Genomic DNA, 18,179 nt, shown 5'->3' with positions numbered 1-18,179 from the left:
TAGGAGGCTATTTTAGGTAGGGTAGTCTAGGAATGCCTCTCTGAGGAGGTGATATTTCAGCAAAGAACTATCAAAGGTTTGAGAAAAGTGAAGGGTGTTTGAGGCAGAGGGACACAGCTTGGTGTACTTGGGAAACAGAAAGACCAGTGAATGAAAGGCAGGGGTGTGGCAGGAGATGAGTTATAAGAAGTAAGCAAGTTCCGTATCATGTAAGTTTTGTTAAATACATAAAGACTTCAGATTTATTTTGTGTTATAGGATGTAAGCATAAGAGTGATGTGATCTGATTTATAGTTTTAAAAACATAACCATATCATTCTGGTTGCTGTGTGGAGAATAGACAGTAGGGAGGCAAAAGTAGAAGCAAAGAGAAGGGTTAGAAGGCTGTTTTAGTAGTCTGGGCAAAGTTTGGCTGTCACTTAGATTAGGGTGTTAGTGGGCAGAAATACAGAATGGTAAGGAACGGTTCGGTTTAGGGTATATTAGATGTAAGAACCATCAACACTTGCTGATTAATTGTATTTGAGAGACAATAGAAAGGGAGGAACCAAGAGTGACTTCTAGGCTTTTTGGTCTCAGCACTTGGGTTTAAATAAGTGGTTCCATTAACTGAGATGAGATGACTGGAGGAAAGGGGGTAGTAAAATCAAGAGTTCTGTTTTAGATTTACTCATTTTGAGATCTCTTGGCATCCAAGTAGAGTTATAGAATGAGGCAGTTGAAAATATGAGCATGAAACTCAGGACAGAGGTTTGGGTTAGAGATATAAATTGGCAGTCATCGTTAATGGGAAAAAAGTGGGGACCAAGAAGAGAGAACCAGTGGCCAGACATTGAGGTACTCCCACTCTAGAGGTTAGGATTTCTTACCCACCTGGCCTTTTCCTTGCAAGCCATTGTTTAATTTGAGGAGACCCTCAAATTATTGTTTTAACTCTTCTCTTCCTTTTTGCACAAATTTACAACTCCAGTTCTTTTACCAAGAGAGACAGCATGGTAGAACTGAGTGATTAAATATTTGAAGACATTAATGTGCTGATTAATAATGAAGGCTCTGGAGACAGAGGAATTCGGTTTAAATCCTGCCTCTGCTATTTACTAGCTTAGCGACCTTGGATATTTTACTTAATTTCTCTAATCTCAGTCTTTTCATCTATAATAATCAAAATAAAAGCCAGCATTCATTTAACACTTACTATATACCAGGCATCGTTTTAAGTGCTTCGCATGTATTAACCTATTTTAACCCTTAGAACAACCCATTGAAGTAGTTACTATTCTTACCCATTTTATTGTTGAGGAAATGAAAGCCAGAGAGAGGTCTTATAATTTGCTAAACATCACACATCAGGTAAGTAGCAGAGCTAGATTTGAATCTAGGGAGCCTGGCTCCAAAACCAGTGCTACTTTTCTCTTATCAAATTCACAGAGTCGTAGAAGTGATTAAATGAGATAACCCACTTAAAAGTGCTTAGCTCATGGAGGCTGGCAAATAATATGAGCGTAATAAATGTTTCCTTATGGCGGCAGCATAGCATAGTGAAAGAGAATCAGATGGAAAGTCCTGGGGCTCCAGCCTGACTACAGGAACAACTTACGTGATCATGAACAAGTTTCTTAGCCTCTCTGGACTTCAGTTTTGTCATCTACAATATAAAACCTTCATACTATATGGCCTCTGAAATCCCTTTCAGTGTTTAAACATTCTATCTTATGACTCCCCAAGACAGATTGTGAATACATCTGAATTTGGTAGGGGAATAAGGTACTCAGTAATTCCTTGGGTTGACAGCATTTCTACTTTGCCCTTCTACTCTTGAAGAAACTTGCTAGGAGATAGTGAAACGTAGTTAAGAACCATGAGGTTTGGAGTAAGACTGTCATGTAGTGGAATCTGTTTCTACCACTTACTACCTTGGACAAGCTACTTCTTCTGAGTTTCTCTTTCATCATCTGCAAACTACGGGTAATGATAGTGCACACCTCATGGCATTATTTGAAATATCCTGTGAGAAAGCGCCTGTAAAGTATTTAATACATGATAAGCATTGAATACATATTAACTATTATAATATTATTATAAGGGTTTCCAGAGCTGAGAGGATTTCTTTTTCCCTCAAGTACCAGATGAGATAGAAGCCTTTCAGTAACCCACTTCTAAAGAATTGAATTGGGAATTACATGGTGAGGCACTCTCGTTGTTGGGAACTGAGGGCATGAATCAGAATTTTCTAATTGTGCAGTCACTCCTCCCCACTCTCCTCTTATACGAAGGTGTAGGGAGCATTTCTCTAGAGCAGCTTTGCCTTATCTGTAGGTGTAGTGAATCATTCATGGCAAATCTGCACTAGGTTTGGCTTGCTTCAACCCTTCCCTGACCTAAAGAGAGTTGTTTTACTCACACACAAACCAGACCTGAATTTCTGGAGAAATTTGTTTGTCTGTTTGTTTGTACCATGGTCAAAGGAAGAGTAGTAGTCAAGACTCTTTTGGAGTGTAAAACCCCAACCCAGACCAGGTTAGAGGAGGGCAATAGGAGGAGGCAGGAATTAGTGACTCATGTAACTGCGAAGCCCAAGACCTGGTGCTGAGTGTGTCTGGACACAGGGTTTTAAACACTCTCATGTCTCCATCTCCTGCTCTACATTGGCCTTATTCTCAGTTATGTTCTCCATTTTAGCAGTGCCATATCTACAAACTTACTTATAACCATGATCTCAGAGAAAGAAAAGCTCTCTCCAACATGCACATCATATCAGAAAACAGTTGATCCAACTTGGGACATACATATACACTTTTGGTCTAGGGGAATCTGATGCTTTTAAATAGCATTATTTTGCATTCCATGGCCAGGTAGGTAGAGCCCAGTGTAGACATCCCCACCAAATCACATAAAATTAGAGTTTTTTTTGTCTTTTGGGGTTTTTTTACAGAAGGAAAAAGAGCTAGGCAAGCAAAAAAGAAGTGGTAGCAGTTTGACAGGCCTGTGTGAATTGCTATCTCCATTGTTTATGAATGAGCTATCCCAAGAAGTCTCCTGACCCTGGGAAACCTCACTTGGTAGGCTAGCCAGCTTTGAGACTAAAAGTTTAAATCATGTGGGGGTGGCACCTCTCTTATTTACATTTTCTTCTCTCTTCTCACATCCTCCCCTTTAATTTAATTATAGTTCTTAACTAATACTTTATCCCAAAAGCTGGTTCTTCCTTTTTCATTTCACATGCACATTGATAATTTAGTGTAGTAAAGAGTGTGGGCTCAACAGTCAGATTGCCTGGATTTCAGTCCTGTCTTTGTCATTTGCTCACTTTGAAATCTCAAGCAGTTTACTTTATACTTCTTTCCTCATCTATAAAATGAAGATAATTTCTCCCCTACTGGGTTGTCTTGAGGATTAAATTAGATAGTTGGTAGAAGGTGCCTGGCACAGTATCTAGCACACAGTGACGTACTCAGTAATATCAGATACTGTTGTTGCTGTTTCTCTGCAGCTTTGGTTCAGCCTATCTGTTCTTTGTCAGGAATGGGAAAGCTGAGGTAGATTGGGAGACTATCAGAAAGCACTAGATTTTGGTATCTCAGGACAGAGGGTTGAAGCCAAATTGAAGGAAGCACTTGGAGCTCTAATTGGAAGACTTAACTATGATAATGATCTTATTTTTACAGTTTGTTAATTAAATGGTATATTCTTATTGACTTGTCATTGCAGAATGACAATGGACAATTAACATCCCTAGGCTTCTTTTCACTCTTTTGGAAAATGAGGTTTTTTTGATAAGATGATCCCTTCCATTTTCATCAGTGCCTGATCCTTCGTTAAGTAAAAATGAATATCAGAAAGTGTTTTGTACTCTGTGTATGTGTGTGTGTGTGAGAGAGAGAGGGAAAGAGAGAGAGCGAGAAAGAGAAAGTGAGAGTGTGTTTACATTGAGATAAACCAAAAAGATTTACTTGTATTTTGGATTTATCAGACATATCTGGTTTCTTCTTAAGAGATTATTATATCCCTGTTCACACTCTATGGTCTAGATCATTTCTAAGTGTTTGTTATTCCTATCACAAATCTATTTTGTATTTTTCAGGGAAGCTTTTTAGGCATGATATTTGTTGTGTAATACTTGTTTTGGCTTCAGGAAACTTGGTTGGGGACTTTACTCCACTACTTACTTTGCAACATTACCTTGGGCAAGTTACATTCCCTCTTATATGCCTCATTTCCTCATCTGTCTAATGAGGCATTTCTTCTACTTAACCTTTAAGTCCTTCCCTAACCATCTGTGATCCTATAACTATCACAGCATAGGTTGTGGCAGGCGTAGCTGGATTCCAAAGGGAAAACTTGATTCAGCAATTCCCTTTGAGACATATTTTTTATCTGTTGCCCATTATGTTTGCTGCAGGATTTCGGCTGAATGCTTCCTCTTGGCCCATGTTCCTTTTGAAGACGCTAAATGGAGCAGAGATGGCTCCCATCAGGATTTTCCACAAGGTACAGTGTCCCTCAGCTATCACCAGCTCCAAATTGCGTAAGGTCAAATGCTTACATTCTTTCAATTACTGAGCCTCTGATGTCTACATTATATATGTGGCCTGAGGATGCCTTCTCAGAAACTAGTTCAGCAGAAGGATTTTTTAAGTACCTTAAAAAGCCACAATTATCCCCAGAGAAATATTAGACTGGTAAATTAGGATTTCTGCGTTTTGGGTCCTAGCTCTGCCAATAGTAAGTTTTGACCTCATCTGTTAAGTGGGATTCTGTCTACCTCATAGGGTTTTAAGAAGTTAAACATTTTTTTTATTAGTAAAACATATAAAATGTAGTATAAATCTAAAGGAGCTATTCTTATTATAGATCATGCAGTTCCATAAGGTCCATATTCTAAACAGAGAGAAAGGAAGGAGACTATTTTTTGAGTGCCTACAGTATGTTTGGAGTTTATCTACGCTATCTCATTTAAATACCCACAGTTAACTTTATGAAGCAAGAATTATTATTTCGATTTAGTAGTTAAGGAAACAAATACATTTGAATAAGGAACTTGCCCAAGTTCGCATGACTAGTAAGTGGTGGAACAGGGATCCAAAACCTGTATTCAGTCTTGCTGATTTCTCGAGGGATGAAGCAATCAGTCTGCTCTTAGTTGATCTTTAATGAGGTTAAAGTTACTGTAAAGGGGACTGAATTAGGGTTGCCTATGTTGCCATTTAAGTCTAAACCCTGAGAGTACCCTGGTTCCCAGAATACAGTATACTGGACAACTTGAAACCCTTCCACTGCAGAATACCTAAAAATGATGGGGGGGTAAGGGGCCAACAAGTATTCTTTTAAAGGCTTTGCTGACCTTACTAGAAAGTAAGATAACTCCAAGGCCAAAATGAGGAAGGAAAAGCAGAGCGTTAGGTGTACTGAACCTGCAGGTGCCGTAAGGGGCTTTGCGAGTCTTACTTTCCAAGGACCTTGTCTTTTAACAACCACAGTAGGATAGAAGTTGAGGCCTTGGGCCCATGCAAGGCAGAAAAATGTACCTGGGACTGCCACATAAAAAAATCAGATTGGATCCCTCAAATGTTTACTCCTTAGTGAGAAGACTATTGCATTGATGAGGAAGAGTCTCTGCCTGGGCCATGGGTAGGGGTAGGAAGTGAGTCATCTCTTCTGATAAGACAGTCTTTCCCCATGGAAGTCCAGGGTTCAGATATAGTGTCTGTGTTGTTTCAGAACTCCAAAATTGTATGGGATATTTCTGAGTGCTTGGCAGAAGCAAACCCAAAACCTCTCTAGAGGGTTTGGTTGTTTTCAACCCAGATGTCATAGAAGTCCCAAAAATGAAGTACCACTGAAGATGAGTTCAGTTCAGTTCATAATTACAGAGCCCGCAAAACTCACAAAGCAAATCCTGCATGATGAGACTTCAGTAGACAACAAACATTAAGACTCTAACCTCAAGCACTTTCAGATAATAGAAATATCAGATAGAGATTATAAATTAAGTATTTGAAAATGAGTAAGGAATGAAAAGAAAGAATTTAAAGATGAGAAAAGTACAAACCTCTATTTTTTTAAAGACAAAGTTGAAAAAACAACAAATTGACTATCTAGAAATGAAACTTAACCATTAAAATTTTTAAATCTTAGGTAGGCATATAAGCAATTTAGACCTAGATAGAGAAGAAAGAATTGAAAGACACGTGTAAGGACTTTCCCCAGAGTGCAGTACAGAGAGATAAAGATATGGAAAATATATTAAAGAGAAAAGACAAAGAGAATACTATTAGAAGGTCCAATATATGCTGAGCATGAACTCTAGAAAGATTAATTAGAAAGAATAAAGAAAAGTCAATATTTGAAAAGATAATGACAGAATTTTCCAGAGTGTGTAATAAAGACAAATATATACCTTAAAACATCATGGTATAACTAAAGTCAAAAGAAAAGATCTGAGCAAAGTAATCACACAGAATACAGTCATCCTCTGTGAGGGATGGTTCTGCACCTGTGGGGGACTGGTTCGAGGACCCCCTGAATATGAAAATCCACACATACTCAACTCCCTTGTATAAAATGGCATAGTACAGTCAGCCCTCCATATCCACAGCTTCCTTGTCCACGTGGACTGAACCTTCAAAAGGATTACAGTTAAGCTGACAGCACATTTCTTGACGGCAGCAGTACAAGCCAAAAGATAACAGAATAATATCTTCAAAGAACTAAGAAAAAATAGTTGTCCACCTAGAATTTTATATCTACTTATACTATTATTTCAGAATGAATGTAAAATCAAGACATTTTCTGCAAACTAATACAAATAGATACTAATATATCTGCTGAAAGAACAATTGAATAGTATATTTCAGGAAGAAGATAACTGGGGACTTCAATCCGCCTGCCAGTGCAGGGGACATGGGTTCAATCCCTGGTCCGGGAAGATCCCACATGCTGGGGAGCAACTAAGCCCGTGTGCCACAACTACTGAGCCCATGTGCCACAACTGATGAAGCCCACACACCTAGAGCCCATGCTCCACAACAAGAGAAGCCACCACAATGAGAAGCCCATGCATCACAACGAAGAGTAGCCCCCGCTCGACTCAACTAGAGAAAGCCCACATGCAGCAATGAAGACCCAGCGCAGCCATAAATAAATAAAAGATAATTGAACTGGAAAGTAAGAATGAGATGCAAAGAGTACTGCTGAAGAAAGATTGTTTAACATGTGAGTAAAACTAATCAACCATTGCCTATAACTGTATAAACCAGTTATACTAACAGAAGTGATCAATTGGCAGTATAACAATATGGAACTAAATTATCAAACACCTATTAACTCAGGAGTAGTTTAAATATTCTGAGGTTCTTGTATTGTTTAAAGATGAGCTTTAGACTTAATTATGTCAACTATACAGTTATGATCTGAAGGGGATCCACCAAAAGACTAAATATAGAATGGTTAACGTATGAATTGGGGACTTCCCTGGTGGCACAATGGTTAAGAATCTGCCTGACAGGGGAGCTTCAAGATGGCAAAAGAGCAAGACGTGGAGATCACCTTCCTCCCCACAAATACATCAGAAATACATGTACATGTGAAACAATCCTACAGAACACCTACTGAACGCTGGCAGAAGACCTCAGACCTCCCAAAAGGCAAGAAACTCCCCCACGTACCTGGGTAGGGCAAAAGAAAAAAGAAGAAACAGAAACAAAAGAATAGGGATGGGACCTGCACCAGTGGGAGAGAGTTGTGAAGGAGGAAAGGTTTCCACACACTAGAAGCCCCTTCATGGGCGGAGACTGTGGGTGGCGGAGGGGGGAAGCTTCGGAGCCACGGAGGAGAGCGCAGCAACAGGGGTGCGGAGGGCAAAGGGGAGAGGTTCCCGCACAGAGGATTGGTGCTGACCAACACTCACCATCCCGAGAGGCTTGTCAGCTGACCCGCCGGGACGGGCGGGGGCTGGGAGCTGAGGCTTCAGCTTCAGTGGATCCCAGGGAGAGGACTGGGGTTGGTTACGTGAACACAGCCTGAAGGGGCTAGTGCGCCACAGCTAGCCGGTAGTGAGTCTGGGAAAAAGTCTGGAGCTGCCAAAGAGGCAAGAGACTTTTTCTTGCCTCTTTGTTTCCTGATGCGCGAGGAGAGGGGATTAAGAGAGCTGCTTAAAGGAGCTCCAGAGACGGGTGCGAGCTGTGGCTGTCAGCGCAGACCCCAGAGACGGGCACGAGACGCTAAGGCTGCTGCTGCCGCGACCAAGAAGCCTGTGTGAGAGCACACATCACTCTCCACATCTCCCCTCCTGGGAACCTGTGCAACCCACCACTGCCAGGGTCCTGTGATCCAGGGACAACTTCCCTGGGAGAACACACGGCACGCCTCACGCTGGTGCAACGTCACGCCAGCCTCTGCCACCGCAGACTCACCCCACGTTCCATACCTCTCCCTCCCCCTGGCCTGAGTGAGCCAGAGCCCCCAGATCAGCTGCTCCTTTAACCCTGTCCTGTCTTAGCGAAGAACAGACACCCTCAGGCAGCTTACACACAGAGGCGGGTTCAGATCCAAAGCTGAACCCCAGGAGCTGTGCGAACAAAGAAGAGAAAGGGAAATCTCTCCCAGCAGCCTCAGGAGCAGCAGATTAAATCTCCACAATCAACTTGATGTACCCTGCAACTGTGGAATACCTGAATAGACAACGAATCATCCCAAATTGAGGAGGTGAACTTTGGGAGCAACAATATATATACTTTTTCTCCTTTTTCTCATTTTGTGAGTGTGTATGGGTATGCTTCTGTGTGTGATTTTGTATAGCTTTGCTTTTACCATTTGTCCTAGGGTTCTGTCTGTCCATTTTTGTTTGCTTGTTTTTAGTATAGTTTTTAGCACTTGTTATCATTGGTGGACTTGTTTTTTGGTTCAGTTGGTCTCTTCTTTGTTTCTTTCTTTCTCAAAAATTTTTAAAATTATTTTTTATTTTAATTATTTTATTTTACTTTATTTTATCTTCTTCTTTCTTTGTTTTCTGCCTTTTATTCTGAGCTGTGTGGATGACAGGCTCTTGGTGCTCCAGCCAGGCATCAGGGCTGTGCCTCTGAGGTGGGAGAGCCAAGTTCAGGACACTGGTCCACAAAAGACCTCCCAGCTCCACATAATATCAAATGGTGAAAATCTCCCAGAGATCTCCATCTCAACACCAAGACCCAGCTCCACTCAATGACCAGAAAGCTACAGTGCTGGACACCCTATGCCAGACAACTAGCAAGACAGGAACACAGCCCCACCCATTAGCAGAGAGGCTGCCTAAAATCATAATAAGGCCACAGACACCCCAGGACACACTACCAGATGTGGACCTGCCCACCAGAAAGAACATCCAGCCTCATCCACCAGAACACAGGCACTAGTCCCATCTACCAGGAAGCCTACACAACCCACTGAACCAACCTTAGCCACTGGGGGACAGACACAAAAAACAACGGGAACTATGAACCTGCAGCCTGTGAAAAGGAGACCCCAAACACAGTAAGTTAAGCAAAATGAGAAGACAGAGAAACACACAGCAGATGAAGGAGCAAGGCAAAAGCCCACCAGACCTAACAAATGAAGAGAAAATAGGCAGTCTACCTGAAAAAGAATTCAGAAAAATGATAGTAAAGATGATCCAAAATCTTGGAAGTAGAATGGAGAGAATACAAGAAACGTTTAACAAGGACCTAGAAGAACTAAAGAGCAAACAGACAGTGATGAACAACACAATAAATGAAATTGAAAATTCTCTAGAAGGGATCAATAGCAGAATAACTGAGGCAGAAGAACGGATAAGTGACCTGGAAGATAAAATAGTGGAAATAACTACTGCAGAGAAGAATAAAGAAAAAGAAAGAAAAGAATTGAGGACAGTCTCAGACACCTCTGGGACAACATTAAACGCACCAACATTCGAATCATAGGGGTCCAAGAAGAAGGGGAGAAAAAGAAAGGGACTGAGAAAATATTTGAAGAGATTATACTTGAAAACTTCCCTAATATGGGAAAGGAAATAGTTAATCAAGTCCAGGAAGCACAGAGTCCTATACAGGATAAATCCAAGGAGGAACACGCCAAGACACATATTAGTCAAACTGTCAAAAATTAAATACAAAGAAAACATTAAAAGCAGCAAGGGAAAAACAACAAATAACACACAAGGGAATCCCCATAAGGTTAAGAGCTGATCTTTCAGCAGAAACTCTGCAGGCCAGAAGGGAATAGCAGGACATATTTAAAGTGATGAAGGGGAAAAACCTACAACCAAGATTACTCTACCCAGCAAGGATCTCAGTCAGATTTGACAGAGAAATTAAAACCTTTACAGACAAGCAAAAGCTAAGAGAATTCAGTCCTACCAAACCAGCTTTACCGCAAATGCTAAAGGAACTTCTCTAGGCAGGAAACACAAGAGAAGGAAAGGACCTACAATAACAAACCCAAAACAATTAAGAAAATGGTAATAGGAACATACATATCAATAATTACCTTAAATGTAAATGGATTAAATGCTCCAACCAAAAGACATAGACTGGCTTGAATGGATACAAAAGCAATACCCGTATATATGCTGTCTACAAGAGACCCACTTCAGACCTAGGGACACATACAGACTGAAAGTGAGGGGATGGAAAAAGGTATTCCATGCAAATGGAAAGCAAAGGGAAGCTGGAGTAGCGATTCTCATATCAGACAAAATAGACTTTAAAACAAAGACTATTACAAGAGAAACAGGTGGACACTACATAATGATCAAGAGATCAATCCAAGAAGAAGTATAACAATTGTAAATATGCACCCAACATAGGAGCACCTCAATACATAAGGCAAATACTAACAGCCATAAAAGGGGAAATTGACAGTAACACAATCATAGTAGGGGACTTTAACACCCGACTTTCACCAATGGACAGATCATCCAAAATGAAAGTAAATAAGGAAACACAAGCTTTAAATGATACATTAAACAAGATGGGCTTAATTGATATTTGTAGGACATTCCATCCAAAAACAACAGAATACACATTTTTCTCAAGTGCTAATGGAACATTCTCCAGGATAAATCATATCTTGGATCACAAATCTACCTTGGTAAATTTAAGAAAATTGAAATCATATCAAGTATCTTTTACAACCACAATGCTATGAGACGACATATCAATTACAGGAAAAGATCTGTAAAAAATACAAACACATGGAGGCTAAACAATACAGTACTTAATAACGAAGTGATCACTGAAGAAATCAAAGAGGAGATCCAAAAATACCTAGAAAAAAATGACAATGGAGACACGACGCCCCAAAACCAATGAGATGCAGCAAAAGCAGTTCTAAGAGGGAAGTTTATAGCAATACAATCCTACCTTAAGAAACAGGAAAAATTTCAAATAAATAACCTAACCTTGCACCTAAAGCAATTAGAGAAAGAAGAACAAAAATCCCCCAAATTTAGCAGAAGGAAAGAAATCATAAAGATCAGATGAGAAATAAATGAAAAAGAAATGAAGGAAACTATAGCAAAGATCAATAAAACTAAAAGCTGGTTCTTTGAGAAGATAAACAAAATTGACAAACCATTAGCCAGACTCATCAAGAAAAAAACAGAGAAGACACAAATCGATAGAATTAGAAATGAAAAAGGAGAAGTAACAACTGACACTGCAGAAATACAAAAGATCATGAGAGATTACTACAAGCAACTCTATGCCAATAAAATGGACAACCTAGAAGAAATGGACAAATTCTTAGAAATGCACAACCTGCCGACACTGAACCAGGAAGAAATAGAAAATATGAACAGACCAATCACAAGCACTGAATTTGAAACTGTGATTAAAAATCTCGTAACAAACAAAAGCCCAGGACCAGATGGCTTCACAGGCGAATTCTATCAAACATTTAGACAACAGCTAACACCTATCCTTCTCAAACTCTTCCAAAATATAGCAGAGGGAGGAACACTCCCAAACTCATTCTATGAGGCCACCATCATCCTGATACCAAAACCAGACAAAGATTTCACAAAAAAAGAAAACTACAGGCCAGTATCTCTGATGAACATAGATGCAAAAATCCTCAACAAAATACTAGCAAACAGAATCCAACAGCACATTAAAAGGATCATACACCATGATCAAGTGGGGTTGATCCCAGGAATGCAAGGATTCTTCAGTATACACAAATCAATCAATGTGATACACCATATTAACAAATTGAAGGAGAAAAACCATATGATCATCTCAATAGATGCAGAGAAAGCTTTCGACAAAATTCAACACCCATTTATGATAAAAACCCTGCAGAAAGTAGGCATAGAGGGAACTTTCCTCAACATAATAAAGGCCATATATGACAAACCCACAGCCAACATCGTCCTCAATGGTGAAAAACTGAAAGCATTTCCACTAAGATCAGGAACAAGACAAGGTTGCCCACTCTCACCACTCTTATTCAACCTAGTTTTGGAAGCTTTAGCCACAGCAATCAGAGAAGAAAAAGAAAAGGAATCCAAATCGGAAAAGAAGAAGTAAAGCTGTCACTGTTTGCAGATGACATGATACTATACATAGAGAATCCTAAAGATGCTACCAGAAAAATACCAGAGCTAATCAATGAATTTGGTAAAGTAACAGGATACAAAATTCATGCACAGAAATCTCTTGCATTCCTATACAGTAATGATGAAAAATCTGAAAGTGAAATCAAGAAAACACTCCCATTTACCACTGCAGCAAAAAGAATAAAATATCTAGGAATAAACCTACCTAAGGAGACAAAAGACCTGTATGCAGAAAATTATAAGACACTGATGAAAGAAATCAAATATGATACAAATAGATGGAGAGATATACCATGTTCTTGAATTGGAAGAATCAACATTGTGAAAATGACTCTACTACCCAAAGCAATCTACAGATTCAGTGCAATCCCTATCAAACTACCACTGGCATTTTTCACAGAACTAGAACAAAAAATTTCACAATTTGTATGGAAACACAAAAGACCCCGAATAGCCAAAGCAATCTTGAGAACGAAAAATGGAGCTGGAGGAATCAGGCTCCCTGACTTCAGACTATACTACAAAGCTACAATAATCAACACAGTATGGTACTGGCACAAAAACAGAAATATAGATCAGGAGAACAGGATAGAAAGCCCAGAGATATACCCACACACATATGGTCACCTTATCTTTGATAAAGGAGGCAAGAATATACAGTGGAGAAAAGACAGCCTCTTTAATAAGTGGTGCTGGGAAAACTGGACAGGTACATGTAGAAGTATGAAATTAGAACACTCCCTAACACCATACACAAAAATAAACTCAAAATGGATTAAAGACCTAAATGTAAGGCCAGACACTATCAAACTCTTAGAGGAAAACATAGGCAGAACACTCTATGACATAAATCTCAGCAAGATCCTTTTTGACCCACCTCCTAGAGAAATGGAAATAAAAACAAAAATAAACAAATGGGGCTTAATGAAACTTCAAAGCTTTTGCACAGCAAAGGAAACCATAAACAAAACCAAAAGACAACCCTCAGAATGGGAGAAAATATTTCCAAATGAAGCAACTGACAAAGGATTAATCTCCAATATTTACAAGCAGCTCATGCAGATCAATAACAATAAAACAAACAACCCAGTCCAAAAGTGGGCAGAAGACCTAAATAGACATTTCTCCAAAGAAGATATAGATTGTCAGCAAACACATGAAAGAATGCTCAACATCATTAATCATTAGAGAAATGCAAATCAAAACTACAATGAGATATCATCTCTCACTGGTCAGAATGCCCATCAAAAAATCTAGAAACAATAAATGCTGGAGAGGATGTGGAGAAAAGGGAACACTCTTGCACTGTTGGTGGGAATGTAGATTGATACAGCCACTATGGAGAACACTATGAAGGTTCCTTAAAATACTACAAATAGAACTACCATACCACCCAGCAATCCCACTACCAGGCATATACCCTGGGAAAATCATAATTCAAACAGAGTCATGTGCCAAAATGTACATTGCAGCTCTTTTTACCATAGCCAGGACATGGAAGCAACCTAAGTGTCCATCAACAGATTAATGGATAAAAAGAAATGAAACTTAGTTATTTGCAGTGAGGTGGATGGACGTAGAGTCTGTTATACAGAGTGAAGTAAGTCAGAAAGAGAAAAACAAATACCGTATGCTAAAATATATATGGAATCTAAGAAAAAAAGAAAAAAAAAAAGTTCATGAAGATCCTAGGGGTAAGACGGGAATAAAGAAACAGACCGGGCTTCCCTGGTGGCGCAGTGGTTGAGGGTCCGCCTGCCAATGCAGGGGACACGGGTTCGTGCCTCAGTCTGGGAAGATCCCACACGGCGCTCAGCGGCTGGGCCTGTGAGCCATGGCCGCTGAGCCTGCGCATCCGGAGCCTGTGCTCCACAACAGGAGAGGCCACAGCAGTGAGAGGCCCGCGTACTGCAAAAAAAAAAAAAAAGACACCTACTAGAACATGGACTTGAAGATATGGGGAGGGGGAAGGGTAAGATGTGACAAAGTGAGAGAGTGGCATGGACATATATACACTACCAAATGTAAAATAGATAGCTAGTGGGAAGTAGCCACATAGCACAGGGAGATCAGCTAGGTGGTTTGTGACCACCTAGAGGGGTGGGATAGGGAGGGTGGGAGGGAAGGAGACAAAAGAGGGAAGAGATATGGGAACATATGTATATGTATAACTGATTCACTTTGTTGTAAAGTGGAAACTATCACACCATTGTAAAGCAATTATACTCCAATAAAGATGTTAAAAAATAATAATAAATAAAATAAAAATAAATAAAAATTGAAAAAAGACACATGCACCCCAGTGTTCCTTGCCGCACTGTTTACAATAGCTTGGTCATGGAAACAACCTAAATGCCCATTGACAGATGCATGGATAAAGAAGATGTGGGACATATATACAATGGAATATTACTCAGCCATAAAAAGGAACGAAATTGGGTCATTTGTTGAGGCGTGGATGAGCTAGAGACTGTCATACAGAGTGAAGTAAGTCAGAGAGAGAGAAACAAATATCATATATTAACACATATATGTGGAACCTAGAAAAATGGTACAGATGAACCAGTTTGCAGGGCAGAAATTGAGACACAGATGTGGAGAACAAACGTATGTACACCAAGCAGGGAATGGGGCAGGGTGGTGGGAGTGGTGGTATGATGAATTGTGCAATTGAGATTGACATGGATACACTGATGTGTATAAAATTGATGACTAATAACAACCTGCTGTATAAAAAAGTAAATAAAATTTTAAAATTAAAAAAAATAAGGAAACACAAGCTTTAAATGATACACTAAACAAGATGGACTTAATTGATATTTATAGGATATTCCATCCAAAAACAACAGAATACACATTCTTTTCAAGTGCTCATGGAACATTCTCCAGGATAGATCATATCTTGGGTCACAAATCAAGCGTTGGTAAATTTAAGAAAATTGAAATCATAACAAGTATCTTTTCCGACCACAATGCTATGAGACTAGATATCAAATAAAGGAAAAAAATCTGTAAAAAATACAAACACCTGGAGGCTAAACAATACACTACTTAATAACTAAGAAATCACTGAATAAATCAAAGAGGAAATCAAAAAAAACCTAGAAACAAATGACAATGAAAACACGACGACCGAAAACCTATGGGATGCAGCAAAAGCAGTTCTAGGAGGGAAGTTTATAGCAATAAAATCCTACCTTAAGAAACAAGAAACATCTCAAATAAACAACCTAACCTTACACCTAAAGCAGTTAGGGAAAGAAGAACAACAAAACCCCAGAGTTAGCAGAAGGAAAGAAATCATAAAGATCAGATCAGAAATTAATGAAAAAGAAATGAAGGAAATGATAGCAAGGATCAATAAAACTAAAAGGTGCTTCTTTGAGAAGATAAACAAAATTGATAAACCATTAGCCAGACTCATCAAGAAAAAGAGGGAGAGGACTCAAATCAAAATTAGAAAGGAAAAGTTACAACAGACACCGCAGAAATACAAAGCATCCTAAGAGACTACTACAAGCAACTCTATGCCAATAAAATGGACAACCTGGAAGAAATGGACAAATTCTTAGAAATGCACAACCTTCCAAGACTGAATCAGGAAGAAATAGAAAATATGAACAGACCAATCACAAGCACTGAAATTGAAACTGTGATTAAAAATCTTCCAACGAACAAAAGCCCAGGACCAGGTGGCTTCACAGGCGAATTCTATCAAACATATAGAGAAGAGCTAACACCTATACTTCTCAAACTCTTCCAAAATATAGCAGAGGGAGGAACACCCCCAAACTCATTCTATCAGGTCACCATCACCCGGATACCAAAACCAGACAAAGATGTCACAAAAAAAGAAAACTACAGGCCAATATCACTGATGAACATAGATGCAAAAGTCCTCGACAAAATACTAGCAAACAGAATCCAACAGCACATTAAAAGGATCATACACCATGATCAAGTGGGGTTGATCCCAGGAATGTAGGGATTCTTCAATATACACAAATCAATCAATGTGATACACCATATTAACAAATTGAAGGAGAAAAACCATATGATCATCTCAACAGATGCAGAGAAACCTTTTGACAAAATTCAACACCCATTTATGATAAAAACCCTGCAGAAAGTAGGCATAGAGGGAACTTTCCTCAACATAATAAAGGCCATATATGACAAACCCACAGCCAACATCGTCCTCAATGGTGAAAAACTGAAAGCATTTCCACTAAGATCAGGAACAAGACAAGGTTGCCCACTCTCACCACTCTTATTCAACCTAGTTTTGGAAGCTTTAGCCACAGCAATCAGAGAAGAAAAAGAAAAGGAATCCAAATCGGAAAAGAAGAAGTAAAGCTGTCACTGTTTGCAGATGACATGATACTATACATAGAGAATCCTAAAGATGCTACCAGAAAAATACCAGAGCTAATCAATGAATTTGGTAAAGTAACAGGATACAAAATTCATGCACAGAAATCTCTTGCATTCCTATACAGTAATGATGAAAAATCTGAAAGTGAAATCAAGAAAACACTCCCATTTACCATTGCAGCAAAAAGAATAAAATATCTAGGAATAAACCTACCTAAGGAGACAAAAGACCTGTATGCAGAAAATTATAAGACACTGATGAAAGAAATCAAATATGATACAAATAGATGGAGAGATATACCATGTTCTTGAATTGGAAGAATCAACATTGTGAAAATGACTCTACTACCCAAAGCAATCTACAGATTCAGTGCAATCCCTATCAAACTACCACTGGCATTTTTCACAGAACTAGAACAAAAAATTTCACAATTTGTATGGAAACACAAAAGACCCCGAATAGCCAAAGCAATCTTGAGAACGAAAAACGGAGCTGGAGGAATCAGGCTCCCTGACTTCAGACTATACTACAAAGCTACAATAATCAACACAGTATGGTACTGGCACAAAAACAGAAATATAGATCAGGAGAACAGGATAGAAAGCCCAGAGATATACCCACACACATATGGTCACCTTATCTTTGATAAAGGAGGCAAGAATATACAGTGGAGAAAAGACAGCCTCTTTAATAAGTGGTGCTGGGAAAACTGGACAGGTACATGTAGAAGTATGAAATTAGAACACTCCCTAACACCATACACAAAAATAAACTCAAAATGGATTAAAGACCTAAATGTAAGGCCAGACACTATCAAACTCTTAGAGGAAAACATAGGCAGAACACTCTATGACATAAATCACAGCAAGATCCTTTTTGACCCACCTCCTAGAGAAATGGAAATAAAAACAAAAATAAACAAATGGGACCTAATGAAACTTCAAAGCTTTTCACCACAAAGGAAACCATAAATAAGACCAAAATACAACCCTTAAAATGGGAGAAAGTATTACCAAATGAAGCAACTAACAAAGGATTAATCTCCAAAATTTACAAGCAGCTCATGCAGCTCAATAACAAAAAAACAAACAATCCAATCCAAAAATGGGCAGAAGACCTAAATAGACATTTCTCCAAAGAAGATATACAGATTGCCAACAAACACATGAAAGAATGCTTAACATCACTAATCATTAGAGAAATGCAAACCAAAACTACAATGCGATATCATCT

General features: G+C 39.1%; 1 protein-coding gene across 7 annotated transcripts in view; it reads left to right on the top strand.

The window, feature by feature from the left end:
* Positions 1–18,179, top strand: part of SCMH1 (Scm polycomb group protein homolog 1) — a 133,860-nt gene that overhangs the window by 35,277 nt on the left and 80,404 nt on the right. For 6 of the 7 annotated variants that reach the window (XM_065872872.1, XM_065872865.1, XM_065872861.1 and 3 more), the window contains one exon: positions 4,400–4,488. The exons of the other annotated variant lie outside the window; for it this stretch is intronic. In XM_065872872.1, the coding sequence (XP_065728944.1) occupies positions 4,400–4,488 (89 nt within the window). The remainder of the gene's footprint in view (positions 1–4,399; positions 4,489–18,179) is intronic. 7 annotated transcript variants of the gene reach the window in all.

This window comes from Phocoena phocoena, chromosome 1, assembly GCF_963924675.1.
Source record: "Phocoena phocoena chromosome 1, mPhoPho1.1, whole genome shotgun sequence".
Classification (NCBI taxonomy): Eukaryota; Metazoa; Chordata; class Mammalia; order Artiodactyla; family Phocoenidae; genus Phocoena; species Phocoena phocoena.
This window is presented reverse-complemented; position numbering and strand designations above follow the sequence as displayed.